This window comes from Meriones unguiculatus, chromosome 10 (assembly GCF_030254825.1).
Source record: "Meriones unguiculatus strain TT.TT164.6M chromosome 10, Bangor_MerUng_6.1, whole genome shotgun sequence".
Taxonomy (NCBI): Eukaryota; Metazoa; Chordata; class Mammalia; order Rodentia; family Muridae; genus Meriones; species Meriones unguiculatus.
Window position 1 is genome coordinate 7,705,223 of NC_083358.1, and position 27,048 is coordinate 7,732,270.

Here is a 27,048-nt window from a genome sequence, read left to right on the forward strand (position 1 = left end):
AAAGCCCACAGAGATAGCAAAGCAGCCAGGGAATGATATTTAAAGCAAGTGGCAGAAAAGATGAGAATAAGGACAGCCTGCCACCAGTTAAAAACACCAGGGGGCTCAGTTACTGTTTGGGGCTTCCTTCCTTGGAGTGTGACAGAGAGAGCAGCAAGGGCTAATGAGGGGGCAGAGTGAGGGTGGTTTCTGTTTTGATACTTATGTTTTGTGTCTGTGTGTATACTTGAGTGTAGGGCTGAGGGCCACACACATGCAGTTCCCACAGAGGCCAGAAGAAGGCGTTGGATCCCCAAGAAATGGAGTTAGAGAAGGTTGTGAGCCACCATGTGGGTGTGGAATGTAAGAGCAGCCAGAGAGTAAGGCTCTGCTGGTGTATGCCTTTAATTCCAGCACCTGGAGGCAGAAGCAGGTGTGATCCCTGAGTTCAAGGTCAGCCTGGTCTATGGTGTGAATTCAGGACATCCACAGCTACACAGAGAAACCCTGTCTCAGGAAAGAAAAACAAAACAAACCAGAGCAGCCAGAGCTAGCCACTGAGCCACCTCCCTAGCCTCGTTGGCTTCGTTGACATATTAGGTTATATAATCATTTTCCTTCTCTGCAGTGCCCCTTTCTCATCATGCATCGGATTCTAACCATGTGTGTGCATAACTATGTATAAGCATAAAATGGCAAGCAGAGATTCTGTCTGAAAGTTCACTTGAGGATATAGTTTTGCTTTTTTGCACATGTACCCAAAACCAGTTGAGGCTGGATTGGCCTTCCTACCCTAGGACCAGTATGTACTGGGAGTGTGCCTCCATGGTAAGTATCCACTTTGGAGGTCATGCATGGGAGAGGAGACTTGACCCACTGTTCAGAGAAGAGTGTAGGTGTAGCCTGATGCAGCTGGGGTCCGAGGGTTTAGGGGCATGGCTTGGAGAGGGCTGTGAGGGGTGTGTGCCTCCTGCATGCAGTGAGAGAGGGAGGCAACCTCTACAGGTTTCCTGCTGCCCCCAAAGGGCAACTGGAGATCAGCACCACTCATCCTTTATTCCAGCCTAGACCCAAGACCAGCTTCCCTTCCTGAGCACCTCCTGTGCTGGTTATTGCTGCTGTGGAATAGCCTGTCTTGTGGTCTCAAATCTGTAAGCTGGGCAGAGCTGGAAGGGCCAGTTCATCCCTGTTTCATGAGACCACAGCTGAGCATGTCGCATGAGGCTGAAAGGTTGACATCCAAAGGTGGCCTGCCCTGGTAACTCATCCACCCAGCACAAGGCTGGTGAGTGGTCCCTGGCTCTTGGTCTCTCTCCACAGATGGCTCGCACTTCCTCACAGTATGGTGGCCTGGTTTCAGACGAGTGCTCTGCATTGCTGCAAGGACCTTGTCTTTAAAGTTACTTGCTGCTGCTTTAGCGGTGACATAGGGGCCAAGGAGTATTCCCAACCTGAGGGTAGAAAACTGCAGCCCTGGTTTCTCATGGGAACCACATCAAAGGTGCACTTGGCAAAATCACATGGGGAGGGGAGAGGTGTGGCCACATGTGTGAGGACAGGCTCCCAGGGGAGTGAAGTCAATAGAATCTACTCACACGTATTAGAGAAGGGGTTTCTTAGACTTGCTTACAGGATCCGGGCTGTCTGCACAGTTCAAGGCTGAGAAAGCAGACTCCTCAGAATCTCTGAACTAAAGGCCTGGGAGTTTCCTAGAACAAAGACACGGCTGTGACCTTAGTGGGGATGGCTGCTGCAGAGACAGGGCACAGCATGAAGGCGGGTGTGGGCTTCCTCCCGACTTCCTCAGATGTGGTCTGCCCTGTGGAGGGGGAAGCCCACGCCATCCTCTGTGGAAACACCCCCACAAACAGGTACCATTTGCCAGTCCTAGATGGTTCCTTAAAAGTAAGAAAAAAAAGGTAGGCTGGAGAGATGGCTCAGAGGTTAAAAGCACTGTCTGCACTTTAGAGGTCTTGGGTTCAATTCCCAGCAACCACATGGTGGCTCACAACCTTCTATAGTGAGATCTGGTGCCCTCTTCTGGCATGCAGATGTGCATGCATGCAGAACATTGTATACATAATACTCACTTTTAAAAAAAATTGAAAATAAAAAGAGGTTTTGTTACTATATGTATTTATTACTATATGTATTTATTTGGGGGTAGAGTGTGCACACATGTGCCGTGTGGAGGTCAGAGACAGCTTGGGGCACTGGGTCTCTCTTCCAGCGTGTGTCTGCTGACGATCAAAGTCCTGATCAGCCTTGGTGACAAGCACCCTTAACCTATGGAACCATCTTCTCTTTTTCAATTTTGTCTTTGCTCTTCTTTTGTTTGTTTGTTTTCCAAAACAGGTCTCGTGTAGCCCTGGCTGCCTTGGCTAGGCTGGCCTCCAACTTAGTGATTCATTTGCCTTTGCCTCCTGAGTGTTAAAGGCAAATGCCATCACATCTGGTCCTTTAAAAAAATTCTAGATTTATTAATATTATTTTTGTTTCGTATGTGTGAGTGTTTTGTCTACATGTTTGGCTGTGTTGTCATTGTGCATGCCTGGGACCCAAGAGGTTAGAAGGGGGCATCCCATGGAGCTGGAGTTACAGATGGTTGCGAGCTGCCGTGTGGGTGCTGGGGATTAAACCCAGGTCCTCTGGAAGAGCAATCAGTGCTCTTATCCACTGAGCTGCGTCTCCAGCCCTGCTACTGAGCTATCATGCTGGCCCCATTTTGCTGGCCCACTAGATGGCTCTTAATCTTGTCAAGCTCAACCTAAGGTTCATGTGTGCCCCGTAGAAGTTCAAATGTTGGAAACCTTTTGAGAGAGCTGTCAGTTGGCATGGCAGGCTGTCCTTGACCTTGTGCAGGTCCTCCTGCCCCGGCCTTCCTAGTGCTGGGATCCCAAGATTGAGCCCATGCCGGACGTAGAGCAGAGGCTTTGGAGGGGGATGGAACTAAATGAGGTCTTGAGGTTGGAGCCTCTAGATCAACCTGTAGGTCACAACCCCCTTCAGAGGGATCAGCAAAGACCATCGCCATGCATGGATATTTGCACTGCAATTTGTAGCATTGGCAAACTTACGGTTATGAAGTAGCAACAAAAATAATTGTATAGGTGGGCGTCACCGCAACATGAGGGACTGCCTGAAAGGGTTGCAGCGCCAATGGGGCAGCGTGGCAAAAAGGCCAGGTACTCCAGCCTCGGGAACCAGGTTAGCTCAGCCTCTTTATAAACTGCTCCTGTGAATGAGGCAACGTGAACACTGCCATGTGACAGACACCCCTGTAGGTACCTGTAACATATGCACAAATACACACACACCTGCGCACACATGTACACACACGCATACACACAGAAGCTGGTGATATCGCTCAGTGTCGGAGTGCTTGCCGAAAAGGTATGAGGCCCATGGTTCGATTCCCAGAACTGAAAAATAATTAGATACACGGGGCTGAGGTATGACTCAGTGGAAGGGCATTTCCCTAGCTTTCGGAAGACTGTGGTTCAAATTCTTAGTGCTATCAAAGGGGAAAAAAATAACAAAGAAATTGGGGTGTGATTACTTGGGGCCACAGTCTCTCTGCAGGCTGTATTCTTTTTTTTTTTTTTTTTTTTTTTGAGATAGGGTGTCTCTGTGTAGCCTTGGCTGTTCTGGACTCGCTTTGTAGACCAGGCTGCTGGCCTCAAACTCACAGAGATTGCCTGCCTCTGCCTCCTGAGTGCTGAGATTACAGCCATGCACCGCTGCACCTGGCTTTGCAGGCTATATTCTTTTTGTTGTTGTTGTTGTTGTTTGTTTGTCTCTAATGTTTATTTATTTTATGTATATGAGTGCTTTATCATCATGTTTACCTGCACACCAGCAGAGGGCACCAGATCTCATTATAGATGGTTGTGAGCCAACATGTGGTTGCTGGGAATTGAACTCAGGACCTCTAGAAGAGCAGACAGCGCTCTTAACCACTGAGCCATCTCTCTAGTCCTTCAGGCTGTATTCTTATTGCCTTCATCTCACAGACAGATAACTTACTTGAACCAGAGGCCCCCAACATTGCCAAAGTCATCTAACACTGAGCAGGACAGAAACAGCATTTAAGTCTAGGGCTGTGCTTGGCCTGTCCAGGCTCCCCTGTCTTTTTTGCTGTGCACTGGCCAAGGCAGATCCTTGAAGCATCCTTCATCCCCAGGCCTGCCTGATACCTTTTCTTCTTGCTCCCTGTCAATGGAAGGAACTCAGGGCCTTGGAACTCAGGGCCGAGGTTCCCCATCTGCCCGCAGTGCTCTGTGGCCTCCAGCCTGCTCCGCCACTAGCCCCGGCTGATAGCTCTCTTCAACCAAGCTCTTAGTGCCACGGCAACAGGGCTGAGGTGTGAACAGGGGAGTGGGTGGGACCGTGGACTAACCCTCTGAACTGCAGCCCTGTCCCAGTTAAATGTTTCTTACAAAGGAAAGCATTTAACCGGGGCAAGGTTGCAGTTCAGAGGGTTAGTCCACTGTCATCACGGTGGGAAGCAGGGCGGAGTGCAGCAAGCTCAATGCCGGAAAAGGAGCCGAGATTTCTACATCTGGATCCTTAGGCAACCAGAAGAGAGAGTGAGCCACTGAACCTGGCTTGAGCATCTGAAACTTCAAAGCCCACCCCCAGTGACACGCTTCCTCCAACAAGGCCACGCCTCCTAACAGTGCCACTCCCTATGAGCCTGTGGGCACTATGACCACCTCATGGCAATAGAAACCCTAACTAAGACAGGATGGAAGTCAGAACCTGGCCCATGCTATCGCCACCATTGAAACCGCCCCCCGCCTTGCTTCCCCCTCTCCCCACCCCGGTTTTTCAAGACAGGGTTTCTCTGTGTATCCTGGAATTCACTCTGTGAACCAGGCTGGCCTTAAACTCAGAGATCCATCTGCCCTCCCCACCTACTGAATGCTGGGATTAAAGGTCTGTGTCACCTTTTTTGCTTTTTATTGAGACAGATCTTGCAGTGAAGCTCAGTCCTCCTGCCTCTGCCTCCTGAGTGCTGGGACTGTTGGCATGTACCACTATCACTGCTACTATTATTTTCTTTGTTTGTTGAGACAGAATCTCGTGCTGCCCAGGCTGGCCTTCAACTTCTGGCCCTCCAGCTTCAGCCTCTGGGATTACAGCTGTGCTTCACCACACTCAGATTGAGAGGCTCTCGATAGCTTCTAGGTGAGCCCTGAATATATTATAACTTGAAGATACAGGGGCTGGTGAGAGGGCTCAGTGGGTAAAAGCGCTTGCCACAAGGCCTGACGATCTGAGTTCAATCCCCAGAACCTGTGTAAAGGCAGAAGGAGAGAACTGACTGCACAAAAATGTCCTCATGTTCACCGCGGTATGAACACACACATTAATAATAATAATAATAATGTAAAACTAAGGAGAAAGTTGAGGATGCTATTAACGTAAGGTGGGAATCTCCTTAGCAGTAATTCAGAATAAGGGTTATTTGCTTGTTCATTTGTTTGTTGGTTTGTTTTTGAGACAGGGTCTCTGGATGTAGCCCTGGCTGTCCTGGAACTCTCTAGGCTGGTCTCAAACTCACAGAAATCCACCTGCCTCTGCCTCCCAAGTGCCGAGATTAAAGGAGTGAACCACCACACCCTATTTTTTTTTTCTTTTTTGTGTTTTTTCCCCCTTTATTTTAAAACTTGAATTTTTGTCAGCTATTGATTTAACTCGTGGATGTTTGGCCTGTATGTTTGTGTGCTGCACACGTGCAATGCCAGAAGCTGCCAGAAGAGGGCATCCGATCCCCTGAGAGTGGAGTTACAGCTGGCTGTGAGCCACCATTGTAGAACTGACCTGGAGTCTTCCTCTGCAGGAGCAGCCAGAGCTCTTAGCGACAGAGCCAGCTTTCCAGTCCCCTCCCCACACCTTCCCTCTTTTGGGGACAGGGTCTCACTGTGTGCCTGCGTGAGTTCAAGACCAGCCTGGACTATAGTGAGACTCTATCACACACAAACCACCAAAACAAAGCAAAGTGAGTCCCACCCTTGGGGCCCTAGTTCAGTTCTGTAATCTTAGTGCTCAGTTTAAGGCCTGTGTGAGACAGTCTCAAAGAGCAGAAACCCTGGGGCCGGAGAGGTGGCTCCGAGGTTAAGAGGTGGCACTTGCTCTTGCAGACGGTTGGGTTCCCAGCACCCACGAGGCAGCTCGCAGCGGCCTGTAACTGCAGTTCCAGGGCACCTGACACCCTCTTCCAGCCTGTAAGAATATCAGCACATGCAAGTAAGCAAACCCACACATGTACCTAAAACATGTTTCATTGTTGTTGTTTCGAGACAGGGTCTCTGTGTAGCCCTGACTGTCCTGGAACTGTCTACGTAGACCAGGCTAGACTCAAATTCACAGAGATCCACCTGCCTCTGCATTCTGAGTGCTAAGATCAAAGGTGTGTGCCATCATGCCAACCTCTTAAAATAGACATTTTAAAAAAGCTCCGTGAATAGTTCCGGGGTGAGCAGAGATCATTGTGCACAACTACTAAAGAGGACACAGATACAAGGTTCTGTTGTTTCAGGCCACAGACCCAGCTCCTGGGTGTGTCCAGGGACAGTTTTCAGGCTCTAGGAGATAAGGACCGGTCTGGTCTCAACACTTGAGATTCACTCCTTTTCCTGCAGGAAGGAAGGTGGGGAGGGGGAGTGTGAAAACAGATGGAAATGTAATTTTTTAATGACAGCAGCAGATGGTAAAAAGACACAAGAGTGTATTCACACCATGTCGGAGCCGTGTGAGAGCGCCTGGCCCAGCCAGAATGTGCACGGTGGGGCTGTCTCGATGGCTCCCCAGCCAAACCCAGGAGGCGGGCCAGCTGCAGGCAAGAACAGGCCGCAGGGAGGGGCGGGGCGGGCTGCCAGGCTGCACGAAGCCACAGGTGGATGGGAAATACCTGTGGCCACCTGGTCGGATCCGAAGGCTCCGTGTGCCGGCTCTTCTAGGCACGGCAATGGGCTCTAGGGGCCCGTAGCTCCCAAAGGCTGGGCCTTCCTATAGTTCATCTGCCCCCTGGTACCCACTGCTCATGCAATATGTCACACCCCTGACTCCACCCACCTCACCTCACAGCAGCCGGCCTTGGTGGCTCATGCCTCTAGTCCCTTCCCACTTGGGAAGCAGAAGAGTCAAGTTTGAGGCAAGCCTGGGCTACATAATGAGTGGCAGGCTAGCCTTTGTTACAGACACCCTCAAAAACCAGCAACAACAACAAGTTGAAAAGTAAATAAAATTGATTAAATGTAGATAGAGTCACATCTCATCCCCTCCCTTCCCATAGTCCTTGGACTTCCAAGGTCACTTTCAAGTTCTAATTAAAACAGGCTACATGGTTCTGTTTTTACGTTTGTTACTCTGTGCGTGTAGGGGTGGTAGTGACTGCCATCCTTGGTGTGGAGAACAGAGGGCAGCTTTGCCCTCTCCTCTCACCTTTACGCATGTTCTGGGGGTTGAACTCTGCCTGTCTGGTTTGCACAAAGCCCCTTTACCCACTTAAACTATCTGGACAACCCAATGCCAAGTTCTGTTTGCTTGTTTGTTTTTGAGACAGGGTCACATCTATTCCAGGCAGGCCTCAAATTTGCTATGTAGCTAAGGATGCCTTTACTCTTCTGATCCCCCTGCCTCCACCTCCAGAGCACAGGAACCACAGACATGTGCTACCACACCTAGCAGGTCTCAGCTAGGACTTGTCCATTTTACCCGAGATTAGGCTGGAGTCGTGGGCGCTGGGCTTGTGTGGGGAGGAAGGCAGGGAAGTACAGCACCCCTCTCATCACAGCGTATTAAGGGTCACACTACAGAGCGGCGGCTTTCCCACCACTGGTGCTAAGATCTTTGGAGGGAAGTCCCCAAGCACAGCCGCACAAACAGGGCAGGTGTTAGGAGGCGGTTCCCAGAGGACGGGTCCCTGTGTGCCATTCAGAATTATAATTGTCTTGGCTACCTCATTTATTTCTTTGTCCATCCTCCACGCTAGTGTGACCCTGGGTATCTTACATTTTGCGTTATCATCCAACAACAATCGCCGTTTTCCTCAAGTTGGTCTGGCTTTCTCCTGGGAGCGAATTCTGTTGAGTCCTGTGTCCCTGTGGCATGTGCCCAGCATGGGGGCTTGTGTGACATCTCCTCTCATCCTGGGACCAAACCCTCAGTACTCATCTCCCAACTGCCCTGACCCGGAATGTCCTCCCCTCCCCAATTTTGGTTCCCTCCCTCCCTTTTCCCCTCCTCTTCTCTCTCCCTTTCTTTTCTCCCGTTCCATTTGTTCTTAAGATAGTGGCTTACTGTGTGGCCTGAACTCTTAATTCTCCTGTCTCAGCCTTCTGAGTACTGGGATAACAGCCTATGTCCTACCTTACTGGGTTCCATTCTTGAAGGAAGATTGCTTCCTATCTGGGGAATGGTATGGAGCCAAGTTCCGGGCTCTGATGGTCTTGGCCCTCTAGTGGACAGATAAAAAACTGCATTAAAGTGATGCTCCACCTGAGTTCACCCAATTCGCAAAGGCAAAATCAAATACAGTGGATTTTAGTGGATGAAGAGTAGAGTCTTACTCCGTTATAGTACCAACTAGCCTTAAGAAGCAGCAAAGGATCTGGGCATGGTGGCACATGCTTTTAGTCCCAGTACTCAGAGGCCAAGGCAGGTGGATCTCTGTGAGTTCAAAGCCAGCCTGGTTTACAAAGCCAGTCCAGGACAGCCAGGGCTATTACACAGAGAAACCCTGTCCTGAAAAACCACACACATGCATACACACATGCATACACACACACACACACACACACACACACACACACACACACACACACACAGAGCAAAGGAGCTGAAGAGATGGATCCGTGGTGAAAAGCATTTCTGCTCTGTTTTTGTGGAGGGCTGCTTTCTCAGCACCCATATCAGGAGGCTCCCTGTTAAGTTGTGCAGGCAATTCAACTGCCTTCCCTCAGGGTCGTTTAGGGTCCTGACAACGTCCTATGTCACCACCTGTATCCCATGTCATCACCTGCGCCAGGTGCAGGGAATATAAACTGCCTCCCACCTCTCTCTCTGTCCTCCTCTCTCTCCCTCTCTCTCCTTCCTTCCTGTCTGTTCACTACCACTGGTCTCCACATTCACAGAGGCCTGATGGAGGACCCACTCTTAGAGGCCTTGTGAGCCCTCAGCCGGGACTTGTTAGTGTTCAGAGGATCTGGGCCCCGTCAGATGGCATGAGTCTGGGCCTTAGTTAGGTGGTGGCACATTCCTTTAATCCTAGCACTTGGGAGGCAGAGACAGGCCGATCTCTGTGAGTTTGAGCCCAGCCTGGTCTACAAAGCTAATTCCAGGACAGCCAAGGCTACACAGAGAAACCCTGTCTGGAAAAACCACAAAAAACCTGAAGCCAAACACACACACACACACACACACACACACACACCTGCATTTTGAGCGTATGCAACTCAATGACTTTTTAGCAAATTTACAGAGCTGTCCAGCTTTTACCACCAACCAATCCTAGAACGATCTATCGTACCCTCCAATAAAGAGCGAGTCTCATGAACAGTCTCGTCGTTCCTTTCTCACTCCTGGCAAGCGTGAATCTCGCTGTTGCCGAGGGCCTGCCTGTTGTGGACGTGCTGTTGAAGGAAAACACGCTGCACAGACGTCTGGGGCTGGCTGCTGCTGCTTTTATAATTTCATTTTCTGCATATGAGTGTTTTGCCGGCACATATGTCAGTGCGCCACATGTGTGCCTGGTGCCCACGGAGGCCAGAAACCGATGGCCATCGATCACCGTGCTGGAATGGAACCCAGGTCCTCTGGAAGAGCATAACCACTGCGTCATCGCTCTGGTCCTGTGTCTGGATTTTTTTTTTTCTTTACTCAACCTCTCGGGTTTTAGGGTTTTTGTTTTGTTTGTTCGTATGTATGTGTTTATATGTGTACAGGTGCGTGTAAACCTGTGGATGCGTGTACAGACCAAGGAACATCCTCAATTGTCACTCCTCAGAAGCTGTCCACACTGCTTGCTTTTGAGAGAGGGTCTCTCATTGTCCTGGATTTGGCCTCAAGTGGTGTAGGTTGCCAGGCTAGTGAGAAACAGGCATCCACCTGCCTCTGCGGTCCAAGTGTGTACCAACCTACTCGGCTTTCACCATTGTCCTTCTGAGATGGGGTCTTACGAAGTAGCTCCGGCTGTTCCACAACTGTGTAGACGAGGCTGGCCTTGAACTCGCAGAGATCCACCCACTTCCGATTCCCACTTGCTTGGGTTAAAGGATAGCTACTTGGCTTTCTGGTTCTCATGATTGTATAGTAAATGCTTTATGAATGGAGCCTTTATCTCTTCTGCCTGGCATCATGAAGGTTTTCGTTTAGTTTTTGTTTTTAAAAATGAATTTGTACTTTTCACGGGTGTTTTGCCTGCATGTATATCTGTGCACCACTTGCATGCCTGGTTCCCGAAGGGAACAGATGTCGTGAGTCATGTGGGTACTAGGAATCAAATCGGGGTCATTACCAACACAAGTGCTCTTCACCTCTGAGCCCTCTCTCCAGCCCCTGTTTTTGGCGTTTGTTTGATTGTTTTTGCGGGATCTCTAATGTATACCTGGCTGGAACTTTCTAGGTAGATGAGGTTGGCCTTGAACTCACAGAGATCTGCCAGCCTCTGCCTCCCCAGTGCTAGGATTACCAAAGGAATGCACACTAAGCCTGGCTCGTTTTGTTTTTTGACACAGGGTCTTGCTACATAGCTCAGGCTGGCCTAGACATGCAGTGCAGATGAGGCTGGTCTTGACATGCTGTGTAGCAGCCCATAACAGCTCACAATCCTCCCGCTTCAGCCTCCGGTGTGCTGGGATTGCAGACATCGTGGTGGGGATGTTCTCTGCACCCCGGTGTGTAGCAGCTGCTTTGGGCGGAGTATTCCCCGTGGTGTGGGTTAGCACCCTTTCTCTCTCTGTGTATCTGCTGCCAGAAGTCAGTCACGCCTGCGTGCTGGGTGGCATGAAACTCTCTGCTGTAGAGAGACAAGCTGAAGCATCCTGGCACGGCCACTGTGTAGTGGGTAGGGTGCACACTCTCACTCCCCCCACCAGACACCCAGTGGCCGCTCATAGCACTGCCTCCATCATGTAGGAAAAGACACCCGATCTAGCCGCTCTCCCACCGGCCCTCCTGTCCGTCTCCTGGCGCCATCCTCTGCACTAGTTTCTTTTCCTTTGCTCTTTTAGAGACTGTGCAAACCAGAAAGTGAAGCACAGCCAACTTGGGAACGCAAATATTTGCCAGTCAAGAAAACACTCCCCTGTCAATCAAAACCCAGACAAGCTGGCACACATACTCCGCAGGAGAGGGAGGCAGCTTCTGTTTTGGCATGGTCCAGGTGGCTGATAGTTTCTCCCCCTCTGAATCTGTCCCAAGCTTCTTCCTTCCATCCCCAAAGGCCCACGAGGAGGCTGAGGCTCGGAGCAGCTGCTCAGCGCCCAATGACCTCCGACGTATTTCTTTTGAGAATGTTTGTATGAATCTGTAGCCTCACGAAGGCGACAGAGGGTTTGCAAGTGACAGTTTCCAACACAGATAAGCAGCAGGCAGGTTTCCGGGCCATGGGGTGGGTGGAACTTGCTTTCCAGGGTCCCTGCAGGGAGCAGGATACAGCTCTGTCAGGGGCCATCACTGAGATGGAGCAAATTTTCTGCCTGGTGACAGAAAACCCAGACTGCACATCCTTTATGCTCTGTGTGTGTGTGTCTGTGTTCTGTGTGTATTTCGCTGGGATGGAACATAGACTTCTTAATCAGTTTTCTATTGCCATAAGACACCATGAACGAATGAACAAGGCAAATTAAAAAAGAAAGCATTTGATTTGGGGTTCATAGTGCCAGGGGATTAGAGTCTGTCCGTCACCGAGGGGAGCACAGCGGCAAGCAGGCAGGCGTGGTGCTAGATGTAAGCTAAGAGCTTACATCTGACCCACAAGCCTGAAGTAAGAAAGCAAGCGTGCACACACGCTGAGAATGTGTGAGGCTTTTGAAACCTCAGAGCCTACCCCCAATGATTGCACCTCCCCCAACAAAGCCACACCTCCTAATTCTTCCCAAACAGTTCCACCAACTGGGGGGCCAAGTATTCAAATCTAAGAGGCCACTGGAGCAATTCTCGTTCAAACCGCTGCAGCAGGGCCTCGCATGCACGTGGGAGGTAACTGCTCTGTCACAGAGGTCCACCTTGCCTTTGGTTTCTTTATCTTTGAGATTGCAAATGCTGCCTGACTCAGGAGGGCCCCAACTGGAGATCCTTCAGCTCAGGGCCTGATGGTGAAGGTTTCAAACTTGGATCCAGCCCTCTTGCCCTCACCAGTTGGTCTACAACTTCTCCTCCCAGTGAGCTACCCTGGTCTGCTGACACCTACTGGAGTCACGTGGCTTTTAGGATTTGCTATAGTTCAGCTGTCCTCACTAGACTGCTTGCTATGATATATTGAAAAACACGCCACACATATGACAGAGGTGACATGAAAGATATTTATTTGGGGGAAGGGAAGCAGAAGAGAGTTAGGGCCTGAGTGAACCATGAGGGCAGAGAGACAGAGAGACAGAGATGGGGGTGGGGCGCACTGGCAGAGAAAAAAGCATGGAGAGCAAGAGAGAGAAGAGGCAGGGTCCTTTTATCCCAGGCCACTGTGGGGAGTGATAACTGATGACATCACAGGTGCCTAAGCAACCTGGGAGTGGGCTAGTGCATCAAGATTTATGAACTAACACTCCTGATCCCAAATTCCCCTGAGGAGCCATATTAACAGTCCTGGAGACTTCCCAGGACTGGCGCTGTTGGCTCACCTAGGCCCTCGGTATAGAAGGCTTGAGGGCATCAGGTTCCGGGTGTAGTTCAGTGGAAGACGGTGTGGTTTTGGGGTTCAGTCTTCACAATTGCAATAACAACAGTAATACAACAGCGATGACGCGCATGCAAATTTGTCCCTGGGGAGGTCTCACCTGGTGTTTGGTTTGCCAAAGCTCTGGTTCTGGGCTCTGCCTCGAAGGATCTGAATGGAACAGATAGGGGAGGCACAGTTTCATTGCTTTTTAACCATGTGCAGAAAGGGCAAAGACTGTAAAATCAAAGGGGAGACCCTTCCCCCATGATGGCGTCTGTACGGACTGGGACCTGGAGCTACGCTTAGCGCAGGTGAAGACTCGGCCCAAACCTATGCGGAGGCAGGCAAGCCTGCCAGGGTCCCGCAAAGGGACATCTAGCTACAGAAGAACCGCCTCCTGTAGGCGAGCAGAGGATGGGGCGGGCGCGGGAGGGGCGTGGTCGAAGGAAAGGGGCGGGTCAGGAGGCGGAGTCGTGCAGAACTAGAGGATGTAGGGGCGGGGCCGTGAGTGCGGTATGCGAGCAAGAGGCGGAGTCATGTGCGGCTGGAGGGAGGGGACAGAGCCGGAAACCAATGAAGAAGAGGTTACGGGGTCAGAGGCGGGGCCTGGAGAGGGTTGCGACGTAACAGGGGCGGGGCCGTCAGGGGAATAGTTGAAACTCAGGAGACCGCAGACAGGAACCGGCACTGGCAGGCCATAGAAGGGCGGGGCCGGTGGGCAGCCTCGCTCTGGCTGACCAATCCGCGGGCTCGTACCAACTGCGACGTTCTGCGGCTGCGAAGGGTGCGATGTTTCTATAGGGCCGCCTCAGATCGCCTTCCGGTAGGGGGGCGGGCCCCCGCGCGGTGGCGGGAAAACAGCCGCTGAGGCGCAGCCTCTGAGACACGGAGGGGCGGCCACGGGCCTGGAGCGCGCCCTCTCCGTCATGGACGCGGCCGAGGTGGAGTTCTTGGCCGAGAAGGAGCTGGTGACCATCATCCCGAACTTCAGTCTGGACAAGATCTACCTGATAGGGGTGAGGCGGGGTGGGACGGGGCTGCGGCCGCGGGGTCACGGACGGGTCGCTGCTCGTTTCCACCTGAACTCGGCGTTGTCCTTGCAGGGGGACCTGGGGCCCTTCAACCCCGGCTTACCTGTGGACGTGCCCCTGTGGCTGGCCATTAACCTGAAGCAGAGACAGAAGTGCCGTCTGCTGCCTCCAGAGTGGATGGATGTGGGTGAGCATTCCTGGGCAGGGTGGGCGGGATGTAGCTGGACATGCCTCCTACCTCGGTCGCGGGTTCGCAGACAGCGGACGTCGGTAGCTGTTCTAGTGGCTCGTTGGTGTGTAGCGTGTGACACTTCTAGTGCCTATTTGGATTTTAGTCATTTAACTGCCTGTTTTCCTCTGACTTCCGGATGCACTCGACTACATACAATAATAATACGTTTTAATTTAGAAATGGAGCGGAGCCGGCGGTGATGTTGCACGCCTTTAATCCCCAGCATTCAGGAGGCAGAGGCAGGAGGATGTCTGAGTTAGAGGCCAGCCTGGTCTACAGAGGGGGTTCCAGGACGGCCTGGGCTACATTGTGTTTTGTTTTTGTTTTTAATTGAGTATCCGCTAGCATGTTGGGAAATTCTGTTAAAAAGACTGTGTGAAAATTGAATCTCTGTGCTTTGTTAGTTTTGTCAAACTGATACAAATGCAACTCAGCTGGTAAGAAAACTCAGTTGAAAAATTAGACTGGCCTGAGAGCATCTCTGTGGGGCGATTTTCTTGGCTAATGATTGATATGGCAGAGGCTAGCCCACTCTGGGTGGTGGCATCCTTAGACAGTGGTGTTGAGTTGTGTAAGAAGACAGGCAAGCCGGTAAGCAGCCTTCCTCTGTGGTTCTTGTTTCTGTTCCTGCTTGAGCACGAACTGTGACCAGGCCAGATAAACCCTTTCCTCCACAATTTGGCTTTTCATAGGAACAGAAAAGCAAATTAGGACAGTCACCCTACAGTGGAATATTATTCAGAAGGAATGGGCTTCTGACACATGCTACAAGGTGGATGAACCTTGAAAATAACCTTTTAAAAAGTTAGGCACAAGCCAGGCTCGGTGGCACACGCCTGTAGTCCCAGCATTTGGGAGGCAGAGGCAGGCAGATCTCTGTGAGTTTGAGGCCAGCCTGGTCTACAAAGTGAGTCCAGGACATCCAGGGCTGCACAGAGAAACCCTGTCTTGGAAAACAAAGACAAAACAAATTTAGGCACAAAATACTGGAGTATATGATTCTGTTTATGTGGACAGTCAGAAATTGGCAGAACCATTGGCACAGAATAGTGGCTGCGTAAATTATGGTCCTGGGAATTGATTGAGGGATTGTTTTTAGGAGGAGGGAGGAGGATGAAAATCTGGAATTGAATTGATGGTTCCTTAACTTTTTGTTAAAAGCTGTTTGTGTGATTTGAGTAGAAGTGTGTGTGGAAGATTAAAGATGTTAGAAAAAAATGAAGACAGTCATGTATCGAAGGCACAGACAGGCTCTGTCCTGACCTTTTCTCTCATTTTTCTTGTGGGGGAGGGGGTGTATGCATCATGAGAGTTTGAAAACCCCACAGTGAGCTTGCCTGGTGTCGCCTGAGAAGGCCTAGAAGCTAAGGCTCAGTCATGGCTAATTTTGCTGTCAACTTGACACACTTAGGAACATAAGCCTGCAGTGGAGAAATCACTTCCATTAGATTGGTCTGTGGGCATATTTGTGGGGCGTTTTCTTGATTGCTAATTGATGTATGGAGGAGGGGCTAGCCCATCTCTGGGCAGGTAGTCCTGGGCTGTATAAGAAAGCTGAGTAAGCCGATAAACAGCCTTCCCTTGTGGGTCCTGTTTGAGCCCTGCCCTGACTTTCCTCATGGTGGACTTTGATCACTAAGCCAAATAAACCTTTTCATCCCCAAATTGGTTTTGGTCATGGTGTTCATCATGTCAGAGGATAGCAAACTAGGCCAGTCACTCAGACCTCTCACATTTGGATCTCTTGTTCCCTGTGTAAAAGGGCAATGACTCTGATAGTCCTGAAACTGGGGGACCCAGTTCCTGTGCCTTGAGGGGCATCGTTAGCCCTACCAGGCCTGATCCATTAGGCCCATTATCAGTTTCAGCTGGCCCAGGCCCAAGGTTAGAGAGAAGGTATGTAGAGTTCTGTACTTTTGCCACACAGTGAGGAGCAGTCAGACACTGCATGAGGCCTGTCTGCCCTGGGACTTCATGTGGAGAGAATGATGTCATGTGCCATGCTTCTCTGGCTTCTTGTGATTTACAGTTGGCCCTGTGGCCACATGGGTCATCACCCTCCTAGGTGTCCCCTTGCATGAGTACGCTGTAGCAGCTCACCCATCCTGCAAGTGGATATTTGACTACTTCCCATTTTTCAATATTTTTTATTGTCTATGTATAGGTGTTTTGTATGCATGCATGTGTGTACCTTCAGGGCCCGGAAGAGGATATCTGATCCCCTGGAACTGGGGTGGTTATGGGCTGCCAAGTGAGTGCTGGGATCCAAACCCAGGTCCTCTGCAAGAGCAGCAGGTACTCTTAACTGCTGAACCATCTGTCCAGCCCCTTATTTTCTAGTTTTAAAACTCATTATTGTGGGCCAGGCTTCCCAGCACTCAGGTAGGCAGAGGCAGGTGGATCTCTGAGCTTGAGGCTGGCCAGGACTCTGTTACACAGAGAAACCCTGTCTTGAAACACCCCTACCCCCCCCATTCATTACTGTGTTTGTGTGTCTGCACATGTGTGTGCAGAGGAAGACTTGAGGGGTTGGTTCCTCCCGTGGCTACCATCAACAGGCTTGGGGACAGGTGTCTTTATCTACGGAGCCATCTCTCTAGTCCTCAGGTTACTTTCCATTTTTTTACTGCTTTGAATAAGACTGTTAGAGTTTTCTTGTCTGGGTCTTTCTGTAGATAGGTATTTCTCTTTGGTTTATTGAGACAGGGTCTCATGTAGCCCAGGCGCTGCTTACTTGCTGTGTAGCTGGGAATGGGTTTGAACTGCCGATCTTCCTGCCTCTACTGCCCATGTTGCTGGGTCACAGGTGTGTGTGCTATGCCACTTTCTTTTCTTAGGTAAATAGATACCTCCTGTTAGGAACTTGTTGGGCTAGAGGACAGGTAACACTTAAGTTATAAGAAACTGCCGACGAGTCCTTCTGAGTGTTGAAACATTAGATTCCCACAGAAATGGAGATGAGATCACACTGTCCCACATCCTGGCCGGAGGTTTGGCGTCGCCAGTCTTTCTGATTGGTGGAGACACTGAACGGATGTGTTCTGTAATCTGATTCAAATGGTAGAAAATAAAATGACTCCATGCAGGGCCTCAGTTCATTGTTGAGCTGCCTGCCCAGCATCAGGTGCTGCAGGAGGAAGCAAAGCCCTGCTGTTACAGGGGTAGGGTGAGGCTGCTTGCTGCTGACCTGGGTGTGCTTTCAAGGGAGTAGGAGCTGTGGAGGACAGAAGAGGAGAGCTGGCACTCAGGCTGACGCCCACCTGGGGCTGGAGGCTTAGCTCTTCTTAGATGGCCTCACTGTTCTCTGACGTTGGCAAAGCACAGAGTAGAGAAGGCCCAGGACATGGTCAGGGCCAGCTTTCTTAAGGAAGTCATGTGAACAGTGGGACATAAAGTCAGGAGTTGGGGAAGTCCTGCAGGTATGCTGGGTCTCCGACTGGGCAGGGCAAGATGGTAAAGTGGGAGCCTAAGGTGTGGAGAGGATATCTTAGCTTTGGCCCCCAGTACTGAGAGGTCACAGGGAACTAGCTTCAGGCATGAGTAGAGGGCAGTTAGGTCAGAAGAAAGTTCATGCGTAGTGGTGACAGTCCTCTCTAAGGTGTTTGTGAGGCTTTGAGCCATCTAGCCCATGATAGGAACACCCCACGTTATTTTTGTGCAGTGCACTTGCTTGTTGGCTATGAATGCAATACCTGGTCAGACTGTAAGATTAAAAATATTTCCTCATCCAGGAGTAAGTGATACAGGCCTTTAATCCCAGCACTCTGGAGGCAGAAGCAGGTGGATTTCTAAGTTTGAGGTCAGCCTGGCTTACAGAGCAAGTGCCAGGACAGCCAAGGATACACAGAGAAACCTTGTCTTGAAAAACCAATCAAATAAAAAGTGATGGTGGTGGTGAAACATACTGACCTCTATGTTTCAGAGAAATTGGAACAGATGCGAGATGAGGAGCGGAAGGAGGAGACGTTCACCCCAGTGCCCAGTCCGCACTACATGGAGATCACCAAACTCTTGCTGAATCAGTGAGTCAGCACATGGGACAGTGCATCCCTCTGTGGACTCGGGTTCTCGTCCTCCTTTGCTACCCATTTCCAGCTGGCCCAGCCCCCGGGGGTTCTCATATAGGTGACCTGGAGGAGGTGTCTCCGTGCAGGGTGCCGAGGCCATCTCTGCTCTCTTCTGTGCCTTCTCTCCCCTCCTTGGACTCTTACACTTCAGGCCAATCACTTGTCACTGGGTCTCAGTGTGGCCGCTGGCAATCCAGCAGCAGCCTTTTCTGGAAGTGCACTGCTTTGTTTAATCCAACTTTGCCTGCACGTATCTAGATCTGGGTTCCCTGTGTCTATCACAGGAGTAGCCTTGGGCCTCATGTAGGTGCTGGCTCTTTAAACTTTTTTTTTTTAAGATTTATTATTTATACAGTATTCCGCCTGCATGTATCCTTGCATGCCCGAAGAGGGCACCAGATCTCATTATAGATGGTTGTGAGCCACTATGTGGTTGGTGGGAATTGAACTCAAGACCTTTGGAAGAACAGCCAGTGCTCTTAACCGCTGAGCCATCTCTCCAGCCCCCATTTGGGTTTTTTAGGTCTCTTTCTCCCTTCTCCACCCGGTTCCTTCCAACACCCCAATACCAGGTAGGAGAGAAAGGAGGTTAGTGGGGAGAAGGGGGTGGTTTTCCTTAGCTACTTCCTGCTGGTCAGGGTCATTGAGTTCCTTGGGCAGATCCCATCTTTGTTTCAGGATATCTCCAACTTCTTGTCATGCTGCATCAACAGCTACTGGGAGCAGCAGGGGGCAAGCACCAGCAGCCTTCTTCCTTGGTTACCCTCAATACTCTCTGGGCTCTGACCTTTATTCCTTCTCAGAGTCTCAGATTTAAACCATCTGCAGCTGGCAAAAAGCCCCTCTCAGCCTGCGTGAGGCAAATAGTTTGCTGCTGTGGACTATCTGAATCAGTCCCACATCCCACACCTGGGCTCAAAACAAAAACATGTTTACGTCTACTACAGTGTCACGTGGGTCTTGGTCCTGCGCTGTAGAGATAAATGTGCATGGCAAGCCCTGAATCTGTGCATCCACATCTGTCCCAGTTCTGTCTTCTGGTGCACTCTTCATGCCAGGCTGCCTGGTGCTGTCCTGTCGGCAGCCCTTAGCCTTCCTAGCGTCAAGTCAGGGTGCTCCTAGCTGTCACAACTGGCAGGTGCTTCTGCCCCCCTCTTTTTCAGCTCTCGTTTGCTCAGAGTCTGTAGGTTTACGGTCCTAGTGGTCTGTCTACTGCACAACAGGTTTGTTTGTTTGATATGGGGTCTATATCAAACCTATATATTGCTATATTGCCTACCCTGGTTGTGAACTCCGGGCTTTAGCAGTCCTCCTGCCCCCGTTCTTCTGGCCTCCTAGTGTCTGCAAAGCTCTGCTCCGGCATTTGCCACAGTGCAGTTTTGTAGACTTCCATCTGGCTGTGCCATCATGCACCTATACCAGAGGGACGATCCCTACACAGGCCTCACGCAGGTTTGTCGAGCAGAAGCAGGAGGTGCTCAGACCTAACTTACCGAGGAGCGTCCAGCTGAACACTCCACCTTTCTGCTGGCTCAGGAGCAGAACTGGCTCAAAGCCAGAACTGTGCTGTCTCCTCGGAGCAGCTGGGCAGCAGTAGGGAGCTGTGTCACTGCTCCTTCCAGAGATGAACCCAAGAGAGATGGAAAGCTGTAGGTCACCAATTCCTTCTCCCAGCAATACACTTAGTGCTCTAAGCATGGTTGTGTGGGTCTGAGTTCCCATTTGGGTAGGGAACAATGTGACCCTCTGAACTGGTCGTTAAACTGCTGCATGAGGCCTGGTGAGGCCAGAGAAGGCATTTAAGGGCTTGAGCAGAGTGGCAGAATGTCTGAAGAAGCAGGGAGAGGGCAGCAGAGGAGGAGGAGCTATAAGGTTCTGTGACTGTGCGCTTGAGGGGTGAGAATTGATGTGGGCACACAATGGGCCATGGAGGCATGGATTCTGTGGTGATGGGGAGGGGAGGCCTAGGGAGCTGGTGTCCTCAGGGATCTGAGAGAGACGAGGGCAGGGGGGTGCTGGGAAAGGAGAGGATTTCTATGCATGACTGAGAACCAGGCTGGTGCTACTGGTAGAGAGGACACTCTTTTTCTTGATTTTCTGGGTATTATGCATAGAACCATATTGTTATCCAGGGGTGCTAGCTCTGAGTCAAGTTTGGGGAGAAGGCAGATGGATCTCTGAGTTCCAGTTTCGTCTACTTTAGGAGTTCCAGGCCACCCAGGGCTATACAGTGAGATCCTGTCTTTTAAACAGCAAAAACGAAGTGAAACCTTACTGTGATATTTGGCTGAGAAACCCAGTTAAACATTTTTTAGCCAGGTGGTGGTGGCACAGACTTTAATCCCAGCACTTGGGGGCAAAGGTAGGGGAATCTTGAGTTTGAGGCCAGCCTGGCCTACAGTGTGAGTTCTAGGATAATGAGAGGTACACAGAGAAACCCTGTCTAGAAAAATGAATGGATGGATGATGAAAAAAATTTAAAAACCTTCCTTTTGAGGGCACATGCATCGACATGACATGCATATAGAGGTCAGAGGACAACTTTCAGGAGTGGGTTCTCTCCTCTCATGGGGTCCCAGACACTGGATTGAGGTTGTCAGAGTTAGCCACAAACACCTTCACATGCTGAGTCATCTTGGTGGTCCAGGGACCCAGTTTTCCTTTGTTCTGTAGTTCACTTGATGAGGATCCGGAGTTCTCTGTTCTTGATTCTTCTGTTCAGAGCATGAGCTCTACACGCTGTGTTCACAGCTCAGTTCACGGCACACATTCTAGCACCTGCCTGCCACTCCTGGGCTGCCTGCCACGGGAGGCTCTAGCCCAGCCCAGGGTACCTAGTGATGGATGCATGAGTCTGCCTGTCTTGTGTGACCCTCTCCCTTTAAAGGGTGGCTTCAAGTACGTCATGAAGGAAAGTTGTTGCACACCGTTGACCTTAAACTTTGTAGCCACGGCTGCTTTGACTGCCCTCTGCTTTGTGGTTTTGAAACCTGTGCTCCCCAGTGGCAGTCCCGGCTCTCAGCCCTTGTGAGACCAAAAGTACCAACTTAAAGGGCTCAGCACAGAGCTTGTCCTCTTCTTGGTGGTGATGCGTCGTAAGCCTATGTCAACGGTAAAAACCAGAGATCTGCTGTCCTGAGCCAGCCTCAGTACCAACTTGAATAGTTGCACAGCTCAGGATATTGTCCCCTGAAGGGAGTGTCCCACCTGCCCGACTTCCCAGTACTCTTGGAGTTACACATGTATGTGCTTGTGTCTGTGAGGGTGTGTGCACATGTAGGTGCAGCGCCCAAGGAGACAAAAAGTGGGTATTGGATCTGCTGGAGTCACAGGTGATTGTTAGCCACCCCTGTAGGTTTCTGGGAACTGATCGGGTGCTTTGCAAGACTTACTGCTGAGCTGCCTCTAGCCTCTCAATGTGTTTTTGTTATTATTATTATTATTATTATTTTCGAGACAGTTTCTCTGAGTAGTCCTAGACTCGATTTGTAGACTAGGCTGGCCTTGAACTCAGAGATCCTCAGAGATCCACCTGCCTCTGCTTCCCCAAGTGCTTGTCCAGGTAGTCTCCTGTCTCAGCATCCCAGGTGCTGGGATTATACTCACCACTCCTGGCTTTTAGTATTTCACTGTCAGATTGGTCATTCTGTGTAGCCGTTGGCCATGGACAGTGAGCATTAATGAAAACACCTGAGTGCTAAGCCTACCTGCCGACATCCTAATCCTCATGAAAGAACAGAGCCCAGCACTCAAGTCTGTGAAAGGCTTATTTATTAAGCCTTTTCTTTCCCCTTTGTCTATGTATCCCAGCCTTGAACTTCTGATTCTCTTGGCTTTAGCCTTCTGAGTACTAGGGTTACAGTCATGTGCTACCATACGTGTCTCAAGCTTTGTTTTTAAAGGTTTATGTGCATGTATGGATGTGGCTGTGTTTGCCACACTTGGTCAGAGGTCCATAGAGGCGAGAATGCATCAAATATCCTTGGTATAAGCAATTGTGAACTGCCTGATGGATGCCGACAGTGGCAGCAAGCACTAACTGCTGAGTTGTTTGTCCTGCCCCTACGCTGCGGTTTTGAAGCAGCCACTTCTGCCTTGCTGTGTAAGCTTACCGAGTGCCTCTATCTATTTTTGCCTCTGTCTATTCAGTGCTTCTGACAACATTCCCAAAGCAGACACCATCCGGACACTGATCAAAGATCTATGGGACACACGCATGGCCAAGCTTCGAGTGTCTGCTGACAGCTTTGTGCGGCAGCAGGAGGCACATGCCAAGGTAGGCATGGCTCTCTTGTCCCCACCTGGTGCCAGCGGGCACTGCCAGCCAGTGTGAATGTTTCCAGGGAGTTGTCAGGGCATCCTGCCTGCTCAACCATGTAAACAGAGATTTGAAACTGCTTTGAGTGGTAGTAGCTCATGGGGCCTTGGGGAATGGCTCCTGTTAGAGAGCTCGCCTAGAGTCCGCAGGTACTGGGCTTCATCTTCAGCACCCAGGAACAAACAACTCACTGTCTGTTCAGTGAGGTTTAGTTTTTTCTTAAGGTCAAAACTTCTCTGCTCGCTTACATTTTGTTTCAGCTGGATAACTTGACCTTGATGGAGATCAACACCAGTGGGGCCTTCCTCACCCAGGCCCTCAATCACATGTACAAACTCCGCACAAACCTGCAGCCCTCTGAGAGCACTCAGTCTCAGGACTTCTAGCCAGAGGCCTGTGCTGTGCAGACATCTGCTGGCATCCCAAGTTCTGGATATGACAGGCACTCAGCTCTGGAAGTTTGTGATGGTGGAAAGAGGGTATGGAACACTAGAGAAAGCGGTGAGTTTGCTACTCATCTTTGTGAGAACTCAGCCATACTGGAAGCTCAGCTTTAATCAAGTAGAACCCACCAGCTTTTCTCTTCGGAAAGAAAACGAGACTTCAGCCTATATTTCTCTTAACAACCATGGAGTCTTCTGCATGTTACGCACAGTGAGTGTCTGGGCCTGTTGAGCTCAGCTCAGTGTCTTCAAGCTGTATGCACCTGAGGCTTGGGACTGGTGCTAATATAAAAAGATTTTCTCTTAAAATGATTTAGGAAGATTTTATTTTTGGGATGTTGTCAGAAATTACAGCAATATATTCATAAATACCTAATTACTACATTCAACAAATAATATTACAATACAGTTAATTCAAACAAGTACACTTAGAATGGGTTTAATTTCACAGCATCTAAACTGCCCCCAGAGTGACCGAGGCACCTGTCCTTCCCCCTGCCTGGTCTGGGTCCACTGCCCCAGCAGTGAGGCAGAGGGTACACACAAGTACAAAACCAGTGAGATGCCTCCTCACGTGAAGGCAGCCTCTAGGGTTGAAGTTAAGCACTGGATCAGCCAGTGGGGACAGGCTACAGCAAGTAGTGAAGTCAAAGCTGCGTACTTTGAGAGAGAACAGACTGCTGCTAAGTGGCTAATGCACACCTCAGAGGTGCTGAGCCTGCTGTGCGGGCCATCTCCATGCTGGGTCCTGGGCATCTGAGGGCAGGGGTGGGAGGCATCTACTTTGCGATTCAGCTTAAAGGGTTGAGAGTTGGCAGTGCTGTGAGCATGGCTGTAGCTCCCCACTGTCAGGGCAAGGCTCCTTGTAATACTCTGGATCCCCTAATGGTACAGTCTGGTGTGATGGTGCTAGTTGGGGCTTTAAGATTGCCATGTACTGAAGAGTGGACCGTCCTCTCTGTCACTTGTCCGGATGATGGCAGGTCTTATCAGTTGGACTCTAATTATATGAAACAAATGTTTTTTTAAAGAGCTGCTCAAACATGGAGCCATGGGACCAAACACCAGGACAAGCCTGAATTCCCAGCCAGGACAGATTGCAGCCATCACTTGGAGGTGGAGTGGGAAGACATGGTCAAGGACCAGGATTCTCATTTACATGCCAATTTTAAAGTCCATACTAGAGCAGATTTGCAGCGGGGAAAAGTTGGAAAGATGCGGTAGGGGGTGGATACTGTGTTTTCAGCCTCATCTGTCCGTGGGATGGGAAAGCCACAAGTGTAGTCTGAGTGGCATACTCACCTGCCACTTTACTGGCTTTATACCTGGTTCTGATTGTCACTTTACTTATGAGCACGGGGATGTTCAGATCCCCACAGGCAGAGATGCTAGACGTGGAGCTCCAGGGCAGGCAAGGGCATTTGGAAGGGACATAGGCATCGCTGGGTCAGTGGATCAGCTTGTGCCCCAAGGCTGACCTGGGACGGTTTCACTTGCTTTGGGTCACATACTCAGCCAGGGGAATGCCTGTGCAATGAGGGAAGGGATTATGTGTCTTTCATAAGTCATGGGGCCTTTCCCCAAAGCCATTACCAAGCAGATTAGCAAAAGCTTCCAGTCATCAGTGTGGAGTTAGCCTAGGAGAGGAGCACCAAGGCCTGAGCGCAAGCAGCGTTTAATCAGGAAGTTAAGTAATGCTCTGTCCCAGGGCATGCAGCCTCTGTTCACCTGTGACCGTCACCAGAGGCTCCAGCAGTGGCTCGAGCTCTGTCCTGGGCTGAGGAAGGTGCTTCGCTGACTGCTGACAATACTGGTGGCATTCTCTTGTCTGGGTTTGGTAACAACTAGAAGATTCTTGGCAAGCAGGCAAAGAAAATTGGGTGTGTGAGTGTGTGTTGGGAGGATGGGGGCAGGGGAGAATGAGACTGCCAGCAAGGTGCTCTGTACAGCCATCGAGTATGGTGGCCACAGGGCCAAGGGTAGGCTTGGTCCCCCCCACCCACTCTGATGGACGACAGCCACAAGCTCTGGCAGGAAGAGGCTCTCTTTCAAGTTGGTCAGCCTGGGCTGAGTTGGAACTGGGAAAGGAGATCCCTCCGGGCTGAGCTTTCTGCCACAGCTGTTGCCTGTCCCAGGAGCTCAGCTCCTCTAGCTCAGGCTCCTGCTGCACATGGGGACTCATGGCCCGGACTGCAGACCAGCCCCAGGCACCCCTCAGCCCTGCCGTGTGAGATGCTGCACGGGGGAGCCCTTCTACCTTCTAAAACTTGAGCATTTTGTGTCCTGACCAGCAGCAGTACAAACACTAAAAGCAAGGGTTTGTTGTTGTTTTTTTTCTTTTTTCTTTTTAACCAGGAAAACAAAACAAAACAAAAAAAAAACGAAAATGAAAAAACAAAGGAAACCCCCAAACAGGAAAAACAAACAAAATTCCCCAAACCACATATTAAAAATGGCAGGCTTTTTATAACAATAATTAAAGTAATAAAAACATACAAAACTTTTGTTTTCTTTTTTAATATATACACAGTACAAGGCTGAAGCACCTTTGACTTTTCTCTCAAAATGTACGTTTGTATGAAAACGCCACACACGGTGGTAGCAATCCAGTGGGTGGGCCATCTGCAGACAGTTCCATGCATCTTCCCCAAGGAAGACAAGGTACCTTCGGTGTGGGTTTGCCTCTTCCTAAGCGCTGTTCCAGGGAGAAGCCTTGACTAGCTTGTGTCCTCCTAGGACTGGTGGCTTTGATGATGGCGCAAGAAGGTGACTGGACTGATTGTGAGCCCTTTGCTTATACACCCAGACTTCTCAGCGTGTTAGTCTCCTGGGAGGAAGAGGTTAACCCCCGGAGCAAGCTGGGCTCTCGTGGCACAGCAACACCAGAAACAACCAGCTGGCTCTCAGCCACGTGCACGGTGGGTATCAGTGTCGGAGAACAAGAATGGCGTGGGGAAGAAGGGACAAAGCCGCCATCGGAAAGAGAAACTGAGTGTCTTAGCTGAGACAGGTGACTCGGTTACATTGGCGTCAAGGCGACAATCCTCTCTGGAGCCTGGAATCCTTCGCTTCATGCATGGCACGTTCTCAATTTGTAAGCTTCAAACCTCCCAGTGAAAAATATTAAATATTCAAGGTAATAAAATAGATAATATTTCTATACTATAGGTTCAGCCTAGTGCAAGGGAAACCGTCACCTTGGATATCCCTTAAAGTAGCCCCTCGGCCAGTGCATGGTGGGCAGGGCAAGGCACTTCCGTAGGTGGTCCAGCTCCGCCTGGAGCCTCTCCCGTTCTGAGACCATCTTCTGTTTCTGACTCCGAAGCTCCTGGGGAGAAGATGCACGTCAGAACCATCTGTACACACCAGAGTGAGTGGCCTCTGGTGACTGCTAGAACATTTCCCCAGCAACATGTGCGCCTTAAGATCCAGTGGGTACGGCTACCTCAGCTCAAACTCTGAATCCCAGGTTTGACCGGCCCTGCACCTGTCCTCCTGGGGAAAGGCTTGGAAGGAACACCTCATGGCCACAAGAGCAGATAAAAACCTTTCTATTTCTAAGACAGGATCTGATTATGAGGCCTTAAACTCACAGATCTGTCTGCCTCCTGGGATTCAAGCATGTGCTGCCATGCCTGGCATTAAGCTTTGATTTCTTCAGCACAGACTTCCCCTCTCTGGGGGTGCCTGTAAAAAGCCCATGCCTGACTCACCGCCATGCTGTGAGAGAGCTGTTCCGCAGTCAGGCTGAGGCTGTAGTTCTGCGCCTCCAGCCGCCGGCACTGCGTCTGTAACACCTGCCGCTCCAGGTTTTGCTCTGAAAAGACAAGAGGCGGCGATGCATCATCTTTGCATAAGACTGTGCGTCTTCAACTGCGCAGCATGCTCTTAGCTGCACCAACGCAGTGGGGAAGACCTGGAGTCAAAAGGCAAGTTTAGAGGGTAGGGAAACTGTGATGGTGGTGGGGACAGATTAAGGTGTTGGAGAAAGGCCAGAGTAATTAGCTGGACAGCTATTTCACTAAGACACTATACGGAGTACTTCGGTTAATGCTGAATGACCACAGTGGGCTGGCATTACAAAGCTAGAGGACT

General features: G+C 50.4%; 2 protein-coding genes across 9 annotated transcripts in view; one reads left to right on the forward strand and one right to left on the reverse strand.

The window, feature by feature from the left end:
- The first annotated feature begins 13,610 nt into the window (after positions 1 to 13,610).
- Positions 13,611 to 23,262, forward strand: Gins2 (GINS complex subunit 2). Its single transcript, XM_021641515.2, has 5 exons — positions 13,611 to 13,878; positions 13,966 to 14,080; positions 18,048 to 18,147; positions 22,342 to 22,468; positions 22,771 to 23,262. Exons 1-5 carry the CDS (start codon positions 13,789 to 13,791, stop codon positions 22,894 to 22,896), a joined length of 558 nt encoding a protein of 185 aa, XP_021497190.1. The 5' UTR covers positions 13,611 to 13,788; the 3' UTR covers positions 22,897 to 23,262.
- The window catches only part of Gse1 (Gse1 coiled-coil protein), a 332,612-nt gene continuing 328,826 nt past the window's right edge, over positions 23,263 to 27,048 (reverse strand). For all 8 annotated transcript variants that reach the window (XM_060391873.1, XM_060391874.1, XM_060391875.1 and 5 more), the window contains 2 exons: positions 26,667 to 26,770; positions 23,263 to 26,281 (listed from right to left, as the gene is read on the reverse strand). In XM_060391873.1, coding sequence (XP_060247856.1) covers positions 26,147 to 26,281; positions 26,667 to 26,770 — 239 coding nt within the window. In that variant the 3' untranslated portion in view covers positions 23,263 to 26,146. The remainder of the gene's footprint in view (positions 26,282 to 26,666; positions 26,771 to 27,048) is intronic.

Bases quoted from the DNA above. Each gene is read 5' to 3' on its own strand.
- Gins2 (XM_021641515.2), top strand. From the start codon at position 13,789: ATGGACGCGGCCGAGGTGGAGTTCTTGGCCGAGAAGGAGCTGGTGACC. The intron at 13,879-13,965 runs GTGAGGCGGGGT...TTGTCCTTGCAG, and splicing joins ACAAGATCTACCTGATAGGG to GGGGACCTGGGGCCCTTCAA. The intron at 18,148-22,341 runs GTGAGTCAGCAC...CTGTCTATTCAG, and splicing joins ACCAAACTCTTGCTGAATCA to TGCTTCTGACAACATTCCCA.